At 49.6% G+C, this 22,535-nt stretch overlaps 7 protein-coding genes across 7 annotated transcripts; all 7 read left to right on the top strand.

Annotated features, from left to right (window-relative positions):
* Positions 1 to 1,156: 1,156 nt before the first annotated feature.
* On the top strand, positions 1,157 to 2,356 carry TEOVI_000119600 (proteasome regulatory non-ATP-ase subunit 7; the record flags this gene model as incomplete). Its single annotated transcript, XM_067224471.1, has 1 exon — positions 1,157 to 2,356. The coding sequence occupies one exon, from the start codon at positions 1,157 to 1,159 to the stop codon at positions 2,354 to 2,356; it is 1,200 nt and encodes a 399-aa protein (XP_067080572.1).
* A 757-nt stretch (positions 2,357 to 3,113) lies between these two features.
* TEOVI_000119500 (RNA-binding protein, putative) lies at positions 3,114 to 4,415 on the top strand (the record flags this gene model as incomplete). The annotated part of the gene is made up of 1 exon (XM_067224470.1): positions 3,114 to 4,415. One exon carries the CDS (start codon positions 3,114 to 3,116, stop codon positions 4,413 to 4,415), a length of 1,302 nt encoding a protein of 433 aa, XP_067080571.1.
* A 623-nt stretch (positions 4,416 to 5,038) lies between these two features.
* TEOVI_000119400 (uncharacterized protein) lies at positions 5,039 to 8,680 on the top strand (the record flags this gene model as incomplete). The annotated part of the gene is made up of 1 exon (XM_067224469.1): positions 5,039 to 8,680. The coding sequence occupies one exon, from the start codon at positions 5,039 to 5,041 to the stop codon at positions 8,678 to 8,680; it is 3,642 nt and encodes a 1,213-aa protein (XP_067080570.1).
* Positions 8,681 to 9,647: 967 nt separating this feature from the next.
* Positions 9,648 to 10,748, top strand: TEOVI_000119300 (exonuclease, putative; the record flags this gene model as incomplete). Its single annotated transcript, XM_067224468.1, has 1 exon — positions 9,648 to 10,748. One exon carries the CDS (start codon positions 9,648 to 9,650, stop codon positions 10,746 to 10,748), a length of 1,101 nt encoding a protein of 366 aa, XP_067080569.1.
* Positions 10,749 to 11,519: 771 nt separating this feature from the next.
* TEOVI_000119200 (nucleoporin Nup109) lies at positions 11,520 to 14,525 on the top strand (the record flags this gene model as incomplete). The annotated part of the gene is made up of 1 exon (XM_067224467.1): positions 11,520 to 14,525. One exon carries the CDS (start codon positions 11,520 to 11,522, stop codon positions 14,523 to 14,525), a length of 3,006 nt encoding a protein of 1,001 aa, XP_067080568.1.
* A 513-nt stretch (positions 14,526 to 15,038) lies between these two features.
* On the top strand, positions 15,039 to 16,541 carry TEOVI_000119100 (uncharacterized protein; the record flags this gene model as incomplete). Its single annotated transcript, XM_067224466.1, has 1 exon — positions 15,039 to 16,541. The coding sequence occupies one exon, from the start codon at positions 15,039 to 15,041 to the stop codon at positions 16,539 to 16,541; it is 1,503 nt and encodes a 500-aa protein (XP_067080567.1).
* A 1,784-nt stretch (positions 16,542 to 18,325) lies between these two features.
* On the top strand, positions 18,326 to 21,466 carry TEOVI_000119000 (Guanine nucleotide exchange factor in Golgi transport N-terminal/Sec7 domain containing protein, putative; the record flags this gene model as incomplete). Its single annotated transcript, XM_067224465.1, has 1 exon — positions 18,326 to 21,466. The coding sequence occupies one exon, from the start codon at positions 18,326 to 18,328 to the stop codon at positions 21,464 to 21,466; it is 3,141 nt and encodes a 1,046-aa protein (XP_067080566.1).
* Between the last annotated feature and the right edge of the window lie 1,069 nt (positions 21,467 to 22,535).

The following is a 22,535-nucleotide window of genomic DNA, read 5'->3' as shown; positions in this document are numbered from 1 at the left end:
TCTGTTTACGCTATATAGGATAGTCGGGTAGGCTTTACCTCTTCGCTGGGCTTTTGAATTCTTGACATTAATTCTTGTTTCAATCTTATATTTTCCCGATATGTCGCCGTACCAACGTGTGTTCTTTAGTGGGTTGAAGGGTGTGCACTGCCCAGAAAATGTGATGAGTTGACGCACAGTACTTCTTCACGGAGCTCTACCACTTTGTCTTGTTCAGTTGTTCCGTGTCCACCTAACGGCGGATCCCTTGCGGAAGAGTACAGGCAAACTCGTAGGTGATGTGCTTGGATGGCCCGTGAGTACACTCTAATTGTATTTCGATCGGCGCAGACATCGTGGGATATGGAAATGCAGAAGAGGAGAGAAAGTTTCACCGCACCAGAATGCGGGCCGTTTACATCCGAAGTTGACGGTATATTCATATTTCACAGGCAAACGCACATACATGTGAAAAATACCTTTATAGTTTGTGATTTACTTAAACTTTAAGCTCCAGCACGGTCGTCTAACCTATTATGCGTCAACACTTTTCGTTCGCTGTTTTTTCCTTCGTTTAAATTTATGCTGATGCAGGTTTCGCATCTTATTGTATGCATTGTTGACGCTGCACAATCGACGCACCACGTCCTCGTGGCACGGGCAAGAACACCCCCATGTGCTTATAATATGTCCTTTTTTTTTTTCATTGCCAACGAAAGGAAAATTGTGCCTGTTCCGGTTGGTATTTGTGCTGTCTAATTATTGCCTCACCTGTGTTATTTCGGTGCGTGGCGGTAAAGCAGCAAAGTAAAGGGATCTCTAGTTACGGCGCCAGTTCTCTCAGATCCCATTTACCCTCTTCCTTTGCTTCCGCGTGTTTTATCTTTGGTTCTTGTGTGTTTTGTTTTGTGTTTCAATGTGCCTCATCACTCTTTATTTTCTTTTTTTTTAAATCCGAATTGCCGCTGCTGCATCGGATGTGGTGGAGTGCGGGTACACAAGGCAAGTAATCAAGCGAGAGAACAGACACGTTTAGAAGCAAGTAAAAAAGAAAGAAAAAAAAGAAGACAGTGCTGAAAAAAGGTGGATCGAAATAGGACAAAGAGGGAAGGGTTAATAGTTACAGTTTCAGGTAAATCAACCGTCAAGAGCCTCAGTGATATAAGCAGAAGTAACGATGCCGCCTCAGCAACCGGTTGGTATTATGGACAATGAGGAGGAGTTTCCAGTTGAAGAACCCCCTCCAATGGATCCCCTTATCAAACTATTACATTTGCGCCACACGTACACCTCGCAGTATGTTGACGAAGCTGTGCGCGAGGAGGTAAAGGCTGCCATGTTGAAAATAGCGCACGAACACAATATGGCTCCTTACTTGCGCTTCGCGTCGGAGATGTTCTGTTGGACGGTAGATGAGGAGCAGTTGCGCGCGATGGATGCCATAAATGCGACGAAACTTGAAGAGTTGGATGCACGCATTAAGGATGCGCAGGAAAACCTCGGTGATGTGGAGGTGCGTGATGGTCTGCTGGCTAGATGCCATCATTTCGCCCGCATTGGGGACATGGAGGAGTGTCTTAAATTTAACAACGAATGCTCCGGAAAAACCCTTGCCGCCGGATCAAAGCTCGACCTTTGCTTTCAGCGCATCCTTCTTGGACTGGCGTTCTCTGACAATGAAGTTGCTGCTAATGGCATTTGCAGCGCTCACCGACTGATGAAGGAGGGTGATTGGGAACGGCGAAACCGTCTCAAGGTATACGAAGGTCTCTTCTACGTATACATCCGTGACTTTAAGAAGGGTTCCGAGCTACTATTAGACTCAATCTCCACCTTTGCTGCTAGCGAGCTCATGGACTTCAACGAATTCATTCTCGTCACAGTTGTGGCTAGTTTGCCCGTGTTGAGTCGCTCACAGCTGAAGAAATGCATACTCGATAGCCCTGAAGTGCACAGTGCCAACATCAAGAATGTTTTCCATCTCGTTACTGCCATATACGAATGCCGCTACAAGGAGGTTTTTCCAACCCTCGATGCTGTGTGCCAGCAACTACGAGGTATTGTGTACCTGTCGCAGCATGTTAATTACTTCTTTCGCGAGGTGCGTGTGCTTGTGTTCAAGCAATTCCTTGATTCATACAGCAGTGTAACGCTAAAATCAATGAGCAATGCATTTGGTATTCCCTCCCCAGTTCTGGATAGCATGTTGGGAACCCTCATATCAAATGAGCGCATCGCATGCAAGATGGACCGTGTCTCGGATAGTATTACCACATATCGTGGAGACACAACAAACCTTGACTATCACCGTATAGTAAAGAATGGTGACTTGTTGCTCAACCGCATTCAGAAATTATCTCGTCTTGCAGAAGTGTGAAGAAACTTACGCGTGTTATTCCACAAAAGAGAATCATATGGGAAGGGGGAGGGCACCTTCTCTTTATTCTTTTGTTGTTGGTGTTCGATTGTTTTTACGTGGTCCCCGGTGGTCGCAGCTGCCACCTCCGGAGAAGGAGCGAGCAGGAAAGCAAAGGAAATCAAATGTGTAGAAGAGTTCAAATAAGCGGAGTGGCGCTCCGACCCAGTCAAGCAAACAATAGTGCTGATGTGAGGGGCCGTCCAATTTAACACTGTGAGGCGGGAGAGAGGGCGAAGGGTGTACTGCTTTCTTCTTCTTCCATACCCTCTCGCTTGATGACTGTTTTTCTTTTACTCACCTTTACGTGCTTATTCACGGGTTGTGTACGTTTGGAGAGGCCGGTTCTTCACTGTGGCGTCGCAAATTTCTTTGTTTGCCTATTTCTCTCTTTCCCTTACCGCGCTTCATTTCTGTTTTTGATGTTCTGGGTTAACTACTGAACTTGGGGCGTGGATCTGTCGCAGGGAACGACCCTACCCCTGCTTATAATATATATATACCGTTCATTTTGGTATTGTTTGCTTTGTCCTGTGTCGGCTCGTGTTGTTTTTTGTGAGGTTGTTCTCTCACACTGCACGCCGGATATTACATAACTTTATGCCCGACCTGACCATTGTTTTTCTTATCTTTTGAATTTACTTTCTCTTTTGCTTAATACGCGTCGGACAGTACATACGACACCTACTGCTAAGCATCGTTATCAGCCTGACGCGAGATGGCAGCAGCGTTACTTAAGAGAAAGGCCACACCATCAATGATGAGGAGGAAGAAGGCCAAGCAGCGCATCCGCAAAAAGCTTCAGCGCAAGATTGAGAGAAAAAAGTCTAACTGGAAGGTCGCTATAGCGAAGACGTACGACAGCGGTAACGCAAAGGGGAAGAAGGATGAACGCTTTCGAGGGAAAAAGAAACGTTCTGGTGATGATGACGAGACCCACAGCACTCCAGAGGATGTGGAAGAGGAAGTTCAGAGTGATATCGATGAGGAGAAGCAGGAACGGTTAAATAAGCAGGACCCGCTGGAAACTCAACTCTTCTTAAAACGACTTCCCCTCGACACAAGCGAGGAGGAGCTACTAAACTTTTTCCAGACGCGTTTCGGTGGCGTCCGCCGCGTGCTCCTGGTGCGCAACAGCCGAACCAAAACACTTGCAGGTACAGGCTTTATACACTGCGGCACTGTGGAAATGGCTGACAAAATATTTGACCACGCCCAACAGAACGCACGGGAGTTATCAGCGAATGATCGTGCAGACTGGCGCGAACAGACGAAAGATCTTTCACACTGTAGGGCGAAGCGGCTGTTGTTCAAGAATCGTGCTGATGCTTTCAACTCTCGTGAACCTTTCATGACTCTCCGTGAGACACGTTTCACCGTCCATCGCGTGCTGTCACGGAAGGATTCACACGATGCCACTGCTGCCCAGCAGAAAAAGAAGAAGCGCACAAAGGTGGCTGCTGATGACCCACGGCACCTTTATCTATTGCAAGAGGGGCTTATCCTCCCCGACACTCCTGCCGCCCGTGGTTTACACCCCCGTTATATCGAAATGATTCGTGCGGACTATGAATCTCGAAAGAATCAACTGCGTGATAGCAACATGTTCGTTAGTACGACGCGACTTAGTGTGCGTAACCTGCCGCGAACGATGGGTGAGAAGGAATTGAGGCTGCTGTTTTCCACACACGTGCGTTCTTTCCTGAAAAAGAACAAAAATTTTGCCGATAAATCGAATTGGGGGAAGTATGGCCCCATCAAAAACGTCAAGATAGTGAAGGACTCTGCGGGCACGTCGAAGGGTTACGCCTTCGTTGAGCTCGTTAACCACCCCGTGGCCCTCCATGCACTTCGAGCCCTCAACAACAACCCGACCATCTTTGGGGACCATCGCCGCCTATTGGTGTCCTTCGCTATTGAAGACATTAACGCCCTGCAGAAGCTTAAACGCATCCGGGAGCTGCGCCGACAGCGTGATGCTGCACTTCTCAACAAGAGTTCCAACAATGAGGCAAACTAAATGTACTTTGGTGTACCAAGATGGGGTGCAGGTCGTGTCCTTTATCCGTGAAGTGCTAAAGGAAAGACTATGCATACTAGAATTCGATTAAACGACAAAGTAACGCCAAAGCAAGTTCTGCTGAGGCAAGGAAAACCGATGGGGGCCGGCAACCGTAATGCCAAAGGTGGGAGAGGGCCATTTCAATCATTATTTACTTGTGTGCGCTGCTGTGCGTGCGTTTGTGTTGGTCCTGCTAGGTGCAACGCCATGCTTGCCTTCCTCATTTCCCCTTTTTGATCCCAACATTGTTTTTTTGCCTAACGGTACTGCCGTTGTTCTGATCTTCGCTTCTTCATCCACGCTTAAAACTCTTTCCTTCTTCCGTTTTTTTTTTCACGGATACCCATGACGCTGTACGTTGATCTCCACGTCAGGTTTTCAAGGGAGCGGAATATAATAATATCAATTGTCACCTTTGGTGGGTTTAGTTGTGTCTGGTGGACCAAATCTTCTTGTTTCTATCCACCGATTAGAGAGCGTTAACCTGCTTGTTTAAAAGCACCACTGGGAGATCAACTTAATATTGACTGTACACAGAGGTGCGCAGATATACGAGTGAGGGCAGAAAACGAGCAACAACTATGAACCCCACTGATCTTCGTGAGGGGGCACAACCGTTACTTCCTGCATTTCCGCCTCCACCCGGTCATTCAAGCAGTGGCGGCGGTGGTATTCCCGACAGCGGCCTCCAATTTCATGGAGGAACTAGGCCCCTCTGGGCAACCGCAACTCCCGCTGTTGCTACCGCACCTGTGTCTGCTGCAGGCGTGCCACCATCTCAAGTTGGATTCAATACGGGACTCCCCAGTGAACCGCAAGGTGCCGCCTACGCAGGTCGTGAGGGGTACGCTAACGCGGCCATTCGGGCCTCAGCAGATTTCTGGAAAAGTGAGCAAGCACGGCGGGTGGCGATGGAACAGGCTACAGGATCGGGATGCAGTTCCCTCCCTGGGGAATTCCGCGGTCCGGAAAGGGCCGAATTTCCCTCGGAAGAGTTGGAGTTTCACACGGGGTCACCGAAGTACGTACTGCCGGTCTCTCTGCTTTTGGCTGTAGGTCTTTTTGGTGCTATTCCGTTGATGTCATCATTCGCGTTTGCGGTTCTTCTCACAGGATGCATTGTGACGTATGTGGTGGATTACGCTGGATACCGTCTTGGAGGTGTGTTTGCCATAATTGCCACCACCCTCTGTTTCGGCTTTGCGCTATTCCTGTCTAACCTGCGAGCATCAATTACGTTTTTAGGCCCCCTCTGTATGATATTAACTGTGCAGGGGTTGCTAACAACCACCGCTATGGCCGCGTTCCTTCACTTTCATTGGTTGCAGGTTGGATACCCGGAACTTGTGTGTTTGATGGAGCGTAGTGTCTTGGGCGTTACCCCAATGTTGGTACTGCCTTCACTGTTGTCCAGCACCACAGCCTTTGTCGGTTCGCGTCACGCCCCCGCGTGGTTCTTGCTGAGCATGTGCGCTATTCATTGCTATTTCTATCGTCCACTGGAGAGTAGTTTTGTCTTGAGGCGTCGTGTGACCCGAGGGGAACAAGCAGACCTTGGTCAGTCACCAAAAAGGCGCGGCAAAGCGGATGACGACGGTAACCGGAGTAGTGGTATTGCTGGTGTTGGGGAGGAGGCTGGGGAAAGTTGGATGCAGATTAACGGAAAACCTGAAGCAGTTGTCTTCACAGTTCTTTTGTTAGTGCTACCGGCCACTCTCTACGTGGCATTCCAGAGGGACCTGTACGAAGCATGGCTGTCGAACATCGTTAACGTTGTTGGTATGGTCTGCGTACAGATTCTGTACCTCTTTTGGAAACCGGAGCGTAGCCTATGGTTCCTCCTGTCCAACAAGCAAAATTCACGTGAGTTCTTTGCGCACGATTCTTTCGGTCTGTGTGTAACTATATACCGGTATAGGAGTTGTATGTACGCTCTTGGTGCGCTGATTTTACCCAATTGGTGTGTTTATCGGCTACTCAACTCACGATACAGGTTTCTGTTCGACGGTGTGGCTCCGCCGATCAATGGTATTCTTCTATCTGTTGCACTGTACGCTGCACTTTTGGCTGCTTATATGACTAAAAAACTACTTGATGCGGATAAGGAGGGACGGAGCGTCCTGACGGACCGTCACATGAAAGAGCGTGTGGTAGCCATTGTGGCGGCGGCGGTATCAGCCGTATTTGTAGGATTCGTTGTGGGGCTCCCGGGACCTCTCATGTTCAACCTCGTTATTTGCCTGTGCAGCTTTAACCTATTTCTCATTGATCGCGGTAACGCAGGGCTTATGTTCATCTTTGCCTTTTTTTCGAGCCTGCTCCTCGCCTGGTGGATGTCTCGGACGTTTTCTTTTGTGATTCTCAGACTGCATGTATTTGGCGAATCAAGAACGATTCCGAGTCCTGCTTTGGCCGGTAACATACTATCGAGCTACTTCGTAGGCTGCATGTCATTCCCCCACGCGTTCACAGGCTTCAAGTTTTTGTATGCATTAACGCTTTTTCTTCAGTCATTAAATGTTGTTGTGGTGGAGCACATTCTCTACTCTCAGAAAGAGGACGGCGTGTATCCCGCTGTTCTCGTGTTATTTACGAGTGTTGTTGGTGTGCTGTTGGTTTCACGGCTGCACAGGAACGGTGTGCTTGGCGCTGCAGGGGCCTCCCTGGTGGCGTCATCGTATATTGCAAAACTCTTTAAATTCTTGGTGGAGGTTACAGGCTCTTACTACGTGGAGGACGCAGAGATGGAATCGTCGGGGCCATTATTTGCTGTCGAGATCACCACAATGTGGTGGGCTGCACTGCTCTGTGGTTTTGTTGCCATGCTTTTTGAACTAGAGAAAGTATCGCAGATGGGCAACAAAACCATCGTCGCTACCGTGGTGTTATTTGCCTTCAGTGCCATGCTAATGGTGGCGTCTACCGTACGGAATTTTCAGCGTGCGACGTACGAGTTTCTCACGAAGAGCCAAATCACCGAAGGGGAGGCCGCTTATGTGTTTGTAGGTATGTCCTGCATCGTTTTTGGCGCTCTGACATACCCTTTCTCAGCACGTCACCTTGGGGTGGGGCCGATAATGCGGCACCTGAATTCTGTTGCACGTGGTGCTTTAGGCTTGGGTATCATTGTTCTCGCCTCGCAAGCTATTCACCTAGAAAGCGCCAAAGATGAGGAAGAATTTGGAACCGAGGAGCTAGGCTATAGCAAGCAGTGCGTGCTTGCCGGCATGTTGCTTGTTGCAGCGGGTCGATATCTACCGATGGCATCCCTACCCATGGCAATTTCCGTCATATACTGGTTTGTCGCAACCTTTTTCCTGGTGGCTGGTCTTGGAACTTACCTTCTACCGACACCTAGCGTACTGTTGCTCATTTCATTGGGCGTTTTTGTGTATTTCACATTTGTTACGCTTGACGTTGCACATTACCGAGAGAAGAGGATGCAGTATTTATGGATGTTAAGCACTGTTGCTGTGTGTTTCGCTGTTTTTTCTGTTGCGTTGATGGGCCGCGGCGGCATGGAGGAGAGCGACACCAGTGACGTGTTGTTGATCTGGGAGACGCACGTGGTTGGCCTTCGGCGGTTGTTGTCGGTAGTAAGTGTGACAGGTCTTTTCACAGCTATATTATTGAGATTTCGCCTGGGTGGTGAGGCCCTGTTGCCAGGCGCAGTACCCATAACGTCTGAGCTGATGGAGCATATAGGCGTCGTTGTTAATTATAACGTCATTCTGTCTGTTACCTGCTTGACAGTCCTGAACATGTGGAATCATGACTATGAACCAGGACTGCATGTTGTAACATCGCTTCTACTGCTTCTGCTGGTGAAAGACGACACATTGTTCCTGGAACTGGATCGAGAAAACTACCGCTACTTCCCTCCGCTTGCTTACGCACTGGGTCTGCTTTGGGGGTGTCTTATTCACGATGCGTACAGAGCTGGAGGATCCCGAACTTCCAGCGTTGCTGCCGTGTTGCGGGAGGTGTTATGTGCTCTTCCTTTGGCACCTTCACATATTTCACTGCTGACGTTGGTGTATGCTTCCAAAAAAACCGCACGGGTTTCGGTTAGGCCAGCAGTGGCCTTTGTTCTCGTTGGAATTATGACACTTTTATTCTCGTCTCAGAAGGCTGTGCAGTGGATGGCAGTCGTAGGGATATGTGGACACAGCGCGCGTCTTTTAGAGGCCCAACTCATGGGCTTTTTTAGTGATGTGCGATAAATAATGGTTTAATTGGTTGCGCTGTCAGGTGGTTGGTTTTGGTAAACTTGGGTACTTAATTTGCGTCTGCGCGTCGCAGCGGGGATGGGGTCTTGCTTTTCTGAGGGGGAAAGCTTCGGCGAGTATTAAGTTTGTGCAATTTGTTGTGGTGCAAAGTGAAAAGAAAAAACAAAAATGAGATGTATTTCCGCATTGTGGATCACCCATAAAAAACAATGAAGGAAGGAAGGAAAATGTGTTGGAGGAGGCAAATGTGACCGTAAATTGTCGGTGTAAGTGAACGTTGGTCAAGTTCGGACGGTGCTTCAGCTCTTCGAGGGCAAAAGAAAGATGGTGTGAATAAGGGGGTGTGGTCGACACATCTTGTAGTCGCCATTGTGTGGAGAGTTTTTTTTTTTTTGCACGTGTGCGGAAGGCAAGGGGGGTGTGCGTTTCTGCAGTGTTGCTTGACGGCGGCATTTTACACGGAATACCAAGAATTAACATGTGCTGTATTTCGAGCGGTCGGAAAGGGCCGACGGTCAAAGGTCGTGAGAAGTGGTGTGGTGTCCTGTCTTCCTCATTTTGTTTCGTCGTTTTATTTTTTCTGGGGGGGGGGCGATGATTTTGAGATTTTCCCCCTTTTCAGATGAAGGAGGAGAACAACATGAAGGGAGGAGGAAGGGAAGTCGGCACAAAAAGGAAGTGAACGACAGAAACTCCAATGAAAATTGCATCGGGGTTCGAAATTTTGATAGCTCAGGTATTGTTGCGGCAACACGCCGAATCGTCTCCGTGCGTGCGATTTGCGTTGGTGTCTAAGGGCACCAAGTTATACGCACCTGGTGAGTGGTTACATTTCTTTTTTTTTCTTTTGCAAACTCACTCGTACGACATTTCACTCTTATCTCTTTTTTTTTTTGTTCCCCTTATCATTGTCTTACTATCGACTTCTTGATAATACACTAGTCTTGTGGAGAGAAGCCAAATGAGTGCCAATAAACACGGACATTCCGAAAAGAGCTCCACAGAGGCAATGGATAGTGACTTGCCTGACTCCCTTCCTTCTTCCTGGAGCGAAGCTTTAAGCGGTTGGGACGGGCCGTGTGACGGGGAGCAGGTACAAAAAAAACAGCGGAGAGAAAACACGACCGCTCATCCTTCAGATGCTGTGCAGACATCTGCAATGGGAGTTTCGTTACTGCTTGGTGCCCCACATGCACCTCCTTCTTCTGCGCCGCCAACAATAGTTGAGCGCAGTGTGCTTTCTTCTAAACGTCTCCAGCCCCTCTCTGCGGTGTGCATTGACGTTGAAACAACTGGCATTGCACCCACGAAAGACGAGATAATTTCTATCGCGGTCGTTGAGTTGCTCTTCGGTGCGGCTGGTCACAACCAGTGGGAGTTGAGCGGCCGTTCATTCCACCGCTTAGTGAAGCCAACTAAAAAAGTTTCTTCTTCTGCTTACAGGGTGCACAAATTGACATCAAAGGTGCTTGAACGCCAACCACCTTTTGCAGCCATCCTTCCAGATTTAGCCGCGTTCTTGTCCGATGTTCGGAGCGGGTCCACATCGACAGCAGCGGGAGATATCCATTACAAAGGTCCTGGCGGTACTAATAATGTTGAGCGTGTACCTCTCAGCAGTGGTGGAGCTGCTGCGACCGTCAGCGTAAGCAGACCCTCTTTCCAGGTTGAAGGATGTGCTGCAAAGGTTGGTGGTTTCCTCACGGCGCTCCAATCGTCATGTCGCAACAACAGGACACTTGTATTCCCGCCTGTTATAGCCCATAATGCTGCCTTCGATAGGAACTTCCTGTACCAAAGTGCACTCCGCAATGGTTGGGAAGTGGTGTGGGACAAGCAATCACCTCTTACCTGCACGATGTCAATGTTCCGTGCGTTGTATCCGGAATGTCCTACGAATTTAACCAAAGCATGTAGCTTGGCTGGCATTGACGCTGCTGGAAGGGAGGACCGACACGATGCTTTACAAGATGCCCAACTGTGCGGACATTTATTTATTTATTTAACTGAAGCTTGGAAATCTTGCTCCAAAAGGGATCCCGATAATACGGAAACTGTATAGGTTGGGTCGCCTGAAATTTGCATTTAGAGGCACAACAGCAGCAACAACTACGTTTATGCATTTTTGTGTGTTCTTCTGTGCGGTGGCGTTAAGACACTTTTCATGCAGACGGTGGTTACCGCTCCTGTTCCACCCAACCAAAAACTCTGTGCGTGACTTTTTGATTTTCGTTTACCTTCTTGATCCCTATTCTCAACTCACGACCTCATTATCTCTTAGCGGCGCAAGGGGTATAAATATTAGGAGTTTGCGCGAGTGGAAGCAGACTAACAGAAAAAAAAAGGGGAGAAAAAAGAAGCAGGCACCCTCACTCACTCGCATATCCATAAACATACACAAAGGAAGGTGGAGGCCTATTGTAACTAGCTCAACTCGCCCTCCGGTCACTCTCAGAAAGGGGTGCCGTTCCGGAAAAGACAACAGGAAGAAGAAAGGAGCGAACGGGGTTCGGGATTGACAAAAGACCTTTATTTATTTTTTTTCAAAGTGTAGGACTCCACCGAAGAGCAAAGGAACGAGGAGTGTGTACACTTTCACGGAGTGCACGAAAATACAGAAGTACGAGGAGGAGAAGGTAAACATCCAAAAGAGGAATAATAGCAGAGAGGAAAAGCAGGAGGAGGAACGGGGAAGTGTGCAGTGGGAAGGGTAAGAACGGAAGAGGAAATCAATAATAGAGAAGCGAGGGGGTTACGTGTGCAGGAGGCAAGTAACTCGGCTTGAGATACTTTTCTCTCGTCATAACATCCCCTCCCTTTTTTACTCTTTCATATGGCGGAGGTGCGGCGTATAACGACAGCGGCAGTTGATTGGGCTTCTTTTGATGCCGGTAAGGTACTGACGGTATCTACAGGGAGACGGGGGTACAAAAGCGTTGGTAACTCAAGTGGCAGTTGCGTATCCGAGGCTCGAGTTTTTTCTGATACCGGAGTTCTGCTTGCTCAGGCAAAACTGCCGGACGTCCCCGATGGGGGTATCGACGCCGCCACGAATTCGAGTGATGTCTTGGTTTGCTGCGCTACTCACGAGCCGGATAAGGGGCAGAGGACAACCGTCACGTTTGTATCTGGTCCACAGGTGAAGGTGCATGAATTACCTCGCATGAAGAGGAAGCCGAAGGTGAGACGGCACAGTGTTGTGTGCATCCGGAACGGATTTTGTGATGTGGCCCTTTACATTCTTGGCACCGGCGAGTTGTTCAGCTGTACGCGTGGCCAGGGAGGGTGCCACGTGCGGATTCTATACGATTTTGGTAACACGTGTCCAGTGCGAATCCTTAGTGGGCGTACAACGGCGGAACTGATTGTCCTTTTGGATGACGGCTGTGTTGCTGTTGCTGAACTGTATGAGTCCAGTGACCGTTCTATTCTGTGCCGCATTACTCACTTGCTACGAGTGTCGTCCTCTGCAACCCCGACTCACGCTGCCTTCGCCGGAGGGTCCGCCTTGTGGGTGATGTGCGATGATTACTCGCTGTGTGCCTACTGGTTTCCCCCTAACGTGCGCGGTGGGGCAATGATGGCGGTAGATGAGGAGGTGGCTGACTGTTCTGTAACGCCTGTGCGGCTGCTTGACGAGCAACTGTCGGTACCCGCTGGATCAGAGGACGTGGGAAGAATTTTCCTTGCTGGCGAAAGCCGTGCGTACGGCATTCACCTTGCTGTGCAAACGCCAGTATCAGTGAACTTTAGTTCGTTGCCACTACACAGCTCAGGCGGTCCGGGCACACTGCCTACAGTTGGTGGGTGGTCCCATAGCGTTTTCGTGTGGAGTGGTCACATACATGATTTAGCCTTCAGGCAGCGAGCCTATGAGTTGCTCGTGCAGAACGAGCTGGGAAGCTCTTCGCTGAACATAATATCCCTGCGACAGAATGCCAGTGTGCTTATCTTCGGGGACTTGAATAACAAGCAACTTTGCCATCAGGTGGTTTGCGCTGCGCCTACTCAACTTGCTGGATTGCGGGAAGAGTGTGAGTCGCTAGTTCGGGAGTTGGAGACCGAGGCTGCTGTAGTACGCGATCAACATTCCGTGGAGAGCGCTATTAGGAAGCTACTGGACCTACAACACTGTATGGTTGCCACACTGCACCGCGAACGGGAGCTGAACAGGGACTTGATGTCGTACCAGAGTATTTCCATGCACCTGATTCGGAGGCTTCACATTGTGTATATTCGACTCTCTGTGTATCAGTTTCTTCACACTGTTGGAGCTCAGGAGTGCCTTGATGTACCTCTTCGCGAGGCGCTAGGCTTGGACGGTATACGTCAACAAGTGTGTACGTTACAAACTGAGTTGCGCAAACAATTTCAGCAGGAATTTGACTTACTTGAGCCCGCTTCTTCGATGGAAGCGTTGAAATTATGGGGTTCTGAAGGTTCGGCACCGTCCATGTGCATCGACGCCATTCTTTCACACGTAAACTGTACAGATGGTGCTCCGTTGCGAAGTATCGTCCAACAGGTGGCGTCGCTGAAACCAGAAATAGCTCTTCTCGTGTTGTACTGCACCTTTACGGGACCACATTGTTACCACGACTACGAAAAGAGGTCTGCACGAGTGCAATTTCTCAGTACCTTTTGCCTTCCGGCTTCAGTGGATTCATGGGCCTACTTAGCCTACGCAGCGGATCACTGCATTTGCCCTACCTTGCCTGCACGCGAGATCGGTTCCCCGCCGTTTCTCGACATAATTCCTGGCATTCTTAGCGGCCTCACACACAGTGGAGCATACGAAAGTGTGTTTCACCTAATTGGCAGCACTTTGGCAATCACCACTGTGGGGACACTGCCTTCGTCGGTTGCGGTGAAACTTCTTTACCTGGCCTACAAGCGCGGGAGCACTGCGGTACTGGAAACATTGTTCCGTAGATCTGACGGAACGCCATGGCACTGCGTTGCAACGCGCGTGTTGGCGTGGGCGGCGCTGCAAACAGCTGATATTAAAATATTCAGCGGCCTCATCAAGCCCCAGTCGCCGGAGGAAGAAATTGTAGAAACCGTTCTCCGACGCTTCCCCGATCCCGCCGCCGCAGATGTGCTTCGCCTGGATTTTTACATTCTCATGCAGCGATATGCGGATGCTTTGCAGGTATGTGAGCGTATAACGGCCAACTGCTCAGTAGATGCCCAGAAGCTACAGGTCGTCGCTTCGCATCTACGTAGCCTGATGCCAAATGGTAATGTTTCGTACTCACATCGCCCCTCCATGGAGGGGCGATGTGACGAAATGTTTTCAGCTGTTGGGGGACAGGCAGGTTCTGTTGTACTGAGTACAAAAGCTGCTTTCGCCCCGCCCCACACAGCTACATTGAGCATCTGTCCTCTTCAAAACGAGGAGCAGCAGTTAGAAGAGGATGTCGCCCGTGCCGCTTCGCGAATCTCTGCATTACGACACGAGGGAAGGCCTCTTGATATCATAGTCTTCGGCAACTCGCAGAGCCGAAGCAGCGCCAATGCTGTCCCAGCGTCTTCCGTGTCAGTTGCGGAGACTCAAGAGACGAACGTGGTTTCACATGGGCAGGAGCGAGCACCCGAGTGTTTAAGCCCAGTTTCGGGCGCGCATTTGGGGAATGACAGCATCAGCACGTTGGATGGTTCGTTGCTCACACAGGCACCCGCTACCAGTGGTTCTGCGGCAGTGGCAGAAACTGTGACGTTTTCCGTCGGTTCAGCAACGCAGCGCGAGCAGCTGTACTGTGAGGCAATTTTGAAACGTAGCAAGAAGCCGTGCGGGCGTGTGAGACCATGTGAGTATCATGATAGGGTGAGGAAATGATGCCGGTTTGGTCTGACATCACTGGGTTTGTGGCGGTAGAGAGAGGAGTTAATAGAAAAACAGCTGACCATAAGAGTGTGTGAGTGGGAATGCCGAAGGTGCTGTGCGGGAGGTGGTGGACAAGACAGGAAATAAACGGATATGAGAGATTTGAATCAAGTGGGGAAGTGACTTCGGCGGATGAACCGGATGAACATGGGGAGGGATTCTCAAAAAGTGAGCCGGTTGTACCGTATAAGCTGTGCTGAAGCATCAGGCTCTCAGTACCTCAACGAACCACCGGCATTCGCCTATTAGCAGGCAAGCGGGAACCTTTTCTGCGTCTTCACGTGTGCTGACTTACGAAGTACGTAAATTTTCTTTTTTGTTCTCTCTTCCTTCATTGCTTTTTGATTTCTGACATCCATTTAGTGACTAGGCCTCTGTTCGCTGGGGCGTGTTTTATTCTGCCCTACTTGTTGTAGTTTACCCGGTGTCGCCGCGGCATCGCATGCGGTGGACTGAGAGTCGTTCATGTCCCAACGTCACGCCGCGGTGGCCTACTACCCAGGTGATGACGTACAGCCTGATGGCAACGTGTTCACCACTGTCCCATTCTTGCGTGACTTCAGATTATCAGACCCTCAAGTCATCTATCGCCCACCCGACGATTTGACCCCACTCATTGATGATATTGTGTCGGGGAACCGCACTTCCCTGCTGCATGGCACGTTGCCCACGATCACTTTGGCTATAGAGGTGGCTCCATGTGCGGACCACTTTCACAGATGTGTGTCATCATCGAACCCCTTTTGTGCATTTCTGTGCGCGCCGGAGCGTGAAGGTTTGGATGCCATCGCTGAGGAGTTGCAGCGGGGCCGGCATGTGACGGCAGATGAGGAATATTGGAGTGAGGAGTACTGGCGTGCATTGCAGGCCGAGGACGACGGGGTGTCCGAGTCGTCCTCTTCACATACTGCGGTGCAGAAGACATCAATTTGGCTCGACCTGTCGTACCCAAGTGATGAGTCGTCGCCAAAGAAGTTTACTGCAGATGACTCATTCTCTCCCGCTCTTAGAAGGGGGAGCCGCCGGGCAACGCTGCGACATAAGGGAAGGATTTCGGGTGAGAAACACCACAGGGACGAGCGGATGGGGGCCCCAAATACCAGGCAACTCTCACAAAATCATAGGCGGGAGGGAATCGACAGTGTAGTTTCTGTTACAAGGAATAGTAAAGTTAGACTAAGATATGCATCAACTGCCGGCTCGCAGAGGGAGCAGGAGGTGCGCGCGGGGCAGGTACGGAGTCTTGTGGGTTTAGGAGATCATAGTCACAACCAACAACGGCAGCAGTCGCATCGGGAGAGGTTTCAGCATAAGGACGCGTCTGTGGAAGGTGATAGACGTAGGGTGTCGCAGGCCCGTGGAAAGGTGACGAGAGCCCCGGTGTCTCCAATCTCTAAAAAATGTACTGCTGTTTATACTAGTCAGGTGGGGTGTGCTCCGTGTAATGGCTCAAGCACCACGGTGAAACACGAAGCGCACAACGGCGTGAGCGACAAGAAGAGGATGTTAACCCCTGTCGCGCAGTCCCCAATGGGGGCGGAAGGGCGGTGCAAGGGTTCGGGTGAAAGTAAACTGATAGATAGAGCGCCTGTGACAGATTTTGTGCAGAAACCCGATCCTAAACCTACAACACTGCAGGCGCGTGGGAGCCGAAGCGCGGTTGAGGTATCAGGAAGTGGCGTCCACCAGACACTATGCAGCTCCGGTTGTCTCATTGATAATGCGTCTGAGGGCGGTGTACTAGTGATACCTGTTGTGGTGAATTCAACGATAGCAGAGCCGACTGCTGTTTGTTGTTTTTCTGAACCATTTCAAGTGACAGAAGAAGGACCTCAAACACGCGCATCAGACGCTAAGAAGGCAAGACCCAGCTGCAATTTTGCTTCCCCCGGTGGAGGATTCAACCCGCGGACCAGGGAACCGCACACGAATAAATGCGCAGCGTCTAAATGCTGTTCGGTGATGTGAACCATGTTTCTAATTCTTATATTAGTAGTCATAAACGTATACAGTAGAAGTGAGAGCACGATAGGGTATGTATCATATATTCCCCTTCCTTTCCGTGTCGTCTAATCTGCATCACATGTAAACGGCAATGATGGGTTGTGCAGAATTTGCCTGTTGGTAGACAAAGGAGGGGGAGGGAGGAAAGAGGGCCCTTATGTACCTAAGGAGAGTTTATGGTATGCCGCAAATGATTGTTTGCTTTCTTGTCTTTTTGGTTTTCGACCTTTTTTTTTTCCAATATTTCCAGTATTTACTTGTTACCACTCCTTTGCCACAACGTTGTCTTTACACGCGCTGGCGCGAAAGGGAGTGTGTGTGGGGTTTAAACATTTCATCAGCGGAAGCCCCGTCGGTTGTGTGTTTTTGGTGTGTGCCTTCTCAACACGCTAGAGGGGGGATGGCCGATTTTATTGTTTTATTAATTTTACTACCTCTCTCTACCTTGAGTCACTTTGTTGTTTTGCGCTTTGGTGCTCTGTACGAGAGCCTTTCTATGCTTTGTTTCCTTCACTTTCCTTTCTTCCATTCCTTATCGGCTGCTCCGCCTGCGGGTACAGTTTGTGCAGGTACTTTCGCTAGTCCCGCTTGGGGTTCTTGGATTCCAAGCTTCCGGTTCTTTCCCATTTGAATCTGTTGTGCGTCACGAGAGCCCGTCCAAATATATGTAGTTGGAAAAGTAACGAAAGGAAAGAAGAAAAAAGAGTATAACTGGAGGGGAAGAGGTGTGTGTGGAGGAGGGGGAATGTTGGGTCCGAGGTGTATGGTGTGCAAAAGTTGCTTACGCCTTAATTTTTATTCTAATGTTGTTACTTATTTTCGCGCACCCCTACGCTTCATTCCAGTTAGTGTGCATACGTGGGGTCGGGAAATCTTTGGTATGACTCCGCTGAATATGTGTTTGTTGAGTTCTCCCTTTACATGTTCCATTTCCTGCTTTTATTCCGCACTATTTCTCCCTCTTCCACTCTTTTTTTTTGTAACTTGTCAATTTGATCAGTGCCATAGTTTGGTGTTTCGCGCTTCGTTATTCGTGCTGTGGTCGTAGAGACATTTTGGGATGCTTAGCTGTTCATTTATTGCCCCTTTTCTCTCTGTGTGTGTTCCCCTTTTTGGAGTGCCACATTTGTATGGCCAGGGTGAAGGCTGCTGTGGCATTGGCTTTGCTCGACTTACTGCGGCTTGACTCGCTTGCCTTTGGTTTACCCGGTGGCGTCATGCAAAGAAACGGAGGGGGTGGGAGAACATCTAATACTTTAGAAAAATTCCTTTCCATCGACCCTTATGCATATATGTGTGTAGATAGTAGAGGAGCGGGTTCTTTTTTTTTTTTCGTAATTATCGTCGTGGCTGCTCAAGTTGTGTGTGGTTGTAGTTGTTACGGCGTCAGAAATGATTAAGATGAAGCGGTGCTGTGGGACGAAGTTGCGACTATAATGACAGACGTCACGGCGGGCGGCTCCAGTGGAAGTGGTCCGTTATTCTGGTAACGTTTCTCGCATGGGTGGATATCACCACGTCCTCAACGACCGTTCTCTCCGATCCTTTTCCACTTTTTCGTTTTCGCCTCAACCGTAGTCTATATTTTCCCCTCTTTATATTTCTCTCCATTTTTTCTTTTCCTATTTCGTTTTTTTCCTTTCTGTTGTACAGTGCAAGTTTAGTGGGTGGGGGAATCGTGGGAACGTTAGAGTAAGTGCTTGGGCGACATTGTGTACGGTCTCTCAGTGCCGGTGTACTGATCTACAATGGAGGCTCTCCTGCGGTCACTTGATTCGCTGTTGGCACTGGTTTCCCGTGGTGATGGTGGGAGTTTTGTTATTGATCCTGAGTTTAAGCAGGCGCTTAAGCAAGCCCAGTCATCTGTCGGCAGGTGGCGCGGTGGTGCTTGGAAAAGCGAGCGAATACGATTTGTGACCGAGTCGGTTATGTCTTCCGTTTTGGGTGCCCTCTATATCAAGAAGACGCGCGTAACGGAGGCTGCACTCCCACTATTACAACGGATGATCCACAATAATTGCATTCAGTATACGACATCCATCGTGCTATATCGGGCCAATGGTAGCAACAGCGTACTTTCGTGCGGGGCCGCGATGTTCGAGGCGTTGGGGGATGTGCTTGCACGCATCACAGACGCGGGATTACAGCTGACCAGCGTAGAGATTTTGCATGATCTCGTGAGTGATGACAGTTTCCCTTCGTTCACCGGTAAGTGTGTTACCCGGTGCATCCAAACGTGTTGTCGCGTCGCCCTGTTGGGCGCGAGTGAAGGGGCTCGGGGGATTAGCCGCGACCTGCTACCGTTATGTGTTCTTCGCGTGACTCGAACTTTCCTGGAATCTGCACCTACAGATTCTCGTTCATGCACCTTTACGTCTCTAACGCCGTTGGACGACTACGTTCATGATGTGGAGCCCGATTCGAAGCACCTCCCCATCAGTGTGGAGAACAACACGGATCCCTTTGTCGAAGCTTCATTGGGTGAAACGACAGGGGACGAAAGGGCAGCGCAGTCACTGAGCCATAATTCAGAGTGTGAGTTATTCGCTGAGACCACGTTTTCCTCCTTTGACTACTTTCGAAGCACTTTGAATGGGCAGATAATTGGAAGCGCCTTATCTTCTATGAAAATGGGCCGGTTCCCTGACGCAATGAAGGATTTACTGTTACTGATAAAGCATACCTGTAGTCTTGGGGCTCGCACAGTAAGCGGATCAGGTTCAACTGGTGAGGGAGGTCCCGAAGCACGAGCGCGGCAGCTTGCACTTGATATGCTTGAGGCGGTATTTCAGGCTCTCCCAATGGCAAACTGTTGTGCAGAGCACCACTGCGCGACATGGTTGTCTCTAGTGATTACGGCAACAAAGTACGACCTTACAAGGTGTCTTGCACGGAATCTGACCGCAGTGGCCCCAGCTTCTTTCTTCGCCTCTGCGGTGCGTATAATCTCATTGCTACTCCAAAAATGTCATTATCACCTTGCTCGAGAGCTGCACACAGTTCTTGCTGTAATGCTGTTTCCGTTAGCTTTGTCGCGTTACTCAAGTTTTTCTCAAAAACACGCAGTTGTGGACATGGTGCGGGAGCTTCTCAGTGTTCCTCATCTGTGTGTTTCGCTTTTCATTAACTATGACTGTAATCCAACATTTGACGCCGGTGGTAAGTACGGTGGGATGCTGGAGCTCATGGTAAATTTCGTGGCCGAGATGACCTTCACGCATCTTATTGAACCGGACTGGCTTTCTGACGACCAACAACAACTCCTGCGCAGTGGTTGTGCGAGTGCCATACACAATTTAGTTCACTCGTTGCAGCGCTGGATCGCGGAAGATCCTGATGACTATTCCCACCAGCAAACACGTGAGGTTGTGGGACAGGTGCTTTCCAGGCTTCCCGGTGACACGGTATCAGATAACCGTTGGTATGATGTGTACCGCAACTACTCGGAGAGGGACGTGAAGGATGGACATCGGGTCTCGGAAAGGGTGACAGGCAACAATATGCCCGTTTCCCCCATAGTGACTGATGAATCCCTCTTCGAACAGCAGGGAGTTGAAAGACGCTGGAGTGTTGGTTACCACTGGAAGCACATACATTACCTGCTGCATAGCAAGCGCACAGCACAGCTAGCTGTAGGCCTAATCAACAAGGGTCAGTGGCGGCAGGCGATGAGCTTCTTGAAGGAGCGAGATTATATTCCGGCAGAGGGTGAAGAAGGCTGGAGTGCCTTTGCACTGTTTCTCAAAACGTACGAGGGTGTTGAGCGGGGAGCTTTATGTGGAATATTCGAGCGCGTGCTAAAGGACAAGGACTGCGACCGCATTCTAAGGGAATACTTGCAACATTTTTCATATAGAAATGTGCCTATCGACATTGCGCTGAGGGACACTACGTGCGAGTTTATGTCTTGGGATCGTCCCACTTTCGAGGCGCAAGTGTGGGTAGTAATCCAACAGCGCTTTGGTGAAGTATACGCGGCACAAAACCCCCGCAGTATTTCGCCTGATGATGCTAACGCTATGGCTGGAGTGCTTCTGTTTCTTCATACAAGCCTTCACAATGCGAACGTGAGATCTTCCCGGATGACGATGAAGGATTTTGTTAGGAATGGCAACGAATGTGTCGCAGTACCGTTTCCCGAGGATGTTATGTGTGAGATGTACACGCGTGTGGCTAGAAGTAAGTGGGAGCTGGATAGGTTCCAACGGACACCCCGACAGGCTGAAATGGAGTTTTCTTCACCTGGACTCGCCCGTATGCTTGATATATACAATCAGCAGAGGCAACAGCATGTTTTATCTTCTGAGCAGCTAGCGCCCGCAGATGCTGTGGGTCAAACTGTGGACGCAGCGGGACTGTCTCATTCGGGGAGTGGTACGCGAGACGCCTCACTGGAAAACTTTGTTGGATCAAGTGGACACAGCGATTCATCCCTGCTTGATGCATCTATGTTACCCTACACGGAGGAGTTGGAGACATTTAAATCTCGTGAGCCTTATCACCAACGGTATGCTGAGTTGGCACTTCAGTGCCTGCAGCGCCTCGAGCGTGAGCACCGCGTACTCTGTGGCGACCGCGGTGGTGTGCAGCCCTATGCTATTCCACATTACGCCCAGCATGTACGACCCATGCTGCTGAGCTTATACCCACAAATCGCGGCTACTATATACAAAGGTCTACGTGTCCTTGAGGTTCAGCCGATACTTCGGCTGCTTCACGACACGTATAGCATGCTGGATGACCTGGTTGCTGCCTTTGCGGTGAATCTCACCGGAATGCATGTGGCTGTAGAAAAAAGAATTCAGTACTACATGCTGAGGGGAGGTACTCGTCACCTCCCACCTCCCACAAGGGCGACATTTGCCCTGCCGCTCATGAATCTTGTGTGATGGTTGATAAATGGCAGATATTTGTGTAGGTTAGCTTTGTGGTTACCGGAGAGGCACAATCAACTTGGGGTATCACCCTCAACCTTCAGTTGCTTGTCGACATAAGTGTTTGAGTGTTCATGCGGCAAGATATGATAAGGTATTCTTGCACTGTTCCCTGTCTGTTGTGGCGCCTTGTTTTTCTTAAAACTCTCGTTGCAACATCTGTTATTAGTATTGAGGGAAACACCGCTGTGCACTACTATGTGTGGAGGCTAAATTGTTAAGAAAAGCTGTGCACGACGAAGAATATGCAAGAGGAGCAATCCGAAAGAATGCTACAAATATGTGGAAGGGAGGAGCAGACAGCAGTGTTCGAACGTCACCGCGACGGAAGCGTTTTTGTGTTTTTTTCTGTTTGACTTCCCAATCCACATTTGTGCATCGGCGCCCGCTGCACGTTGTTAACGCAACCGTTCGCCGCTCGACTCCTTTGCCTTCTGAAACCTTTTTGTACGGTTTTTTTTCCCTTCCATTCCCTTTCCACCCTTGCTTGCACACGGCTGCTATGCGTATTGGCATCCTCTGTGAAGGTCAGCGCCATTGTTATTATCATTGTTATTGATATTATTATTTTCATCTTATGCTGTGACTGTGTTTTACCCGTTTTTTTAAAGGACCGCTGCTGATCTCCTTCTTCACATTTCACATATTAGCTACCCGTAACGTTGATGAAGTGCGTGATAGAAGGTGGGATAGCAAAGGCAGCGTGTGGTTTGGCATGAGTGGCCATGTTAAAAGCCCATCACCGTCCCTTTCAGCCCCAGGAAAGATGGTAAGGAAGAAATGCTTTTAATCAACTACCCGGGTCGTAGTCGCACCGTTTCCCAAGTTGAAGCATTCGGGGGAAAAAAGAACCACCAGTATTGTTTGGGTGGGACTGCAAGGAAGACGTGATTTAATGCTTCGGCGGATGCATGAATGCACAGCCCTCTGGCGTGTTGGTTAACTTTACCCATACCAATGGAGGTTTCCAATACATTCGAAACCCTCAACAGCAAAACGGTGGAGTGAGTACAACAAAGGCGTC

This window comes from Trypanosoma equiperdum (assembly GCF_001457755.1).
Source record: "Trypanosoma equiperdum strain OVI genome assembly, contig: ctg_311, whole genome shotgun sequence".
NCBI lineage: Eukaryota > Euglenozoa > Kinetoplastea > Trypanosomatida > Trypanosomatidae > Trypanosoma > Trypanosoma equiperdum.
This window is presented reverse-complemented; position numbering and strand designations above follow the sequence as displayed.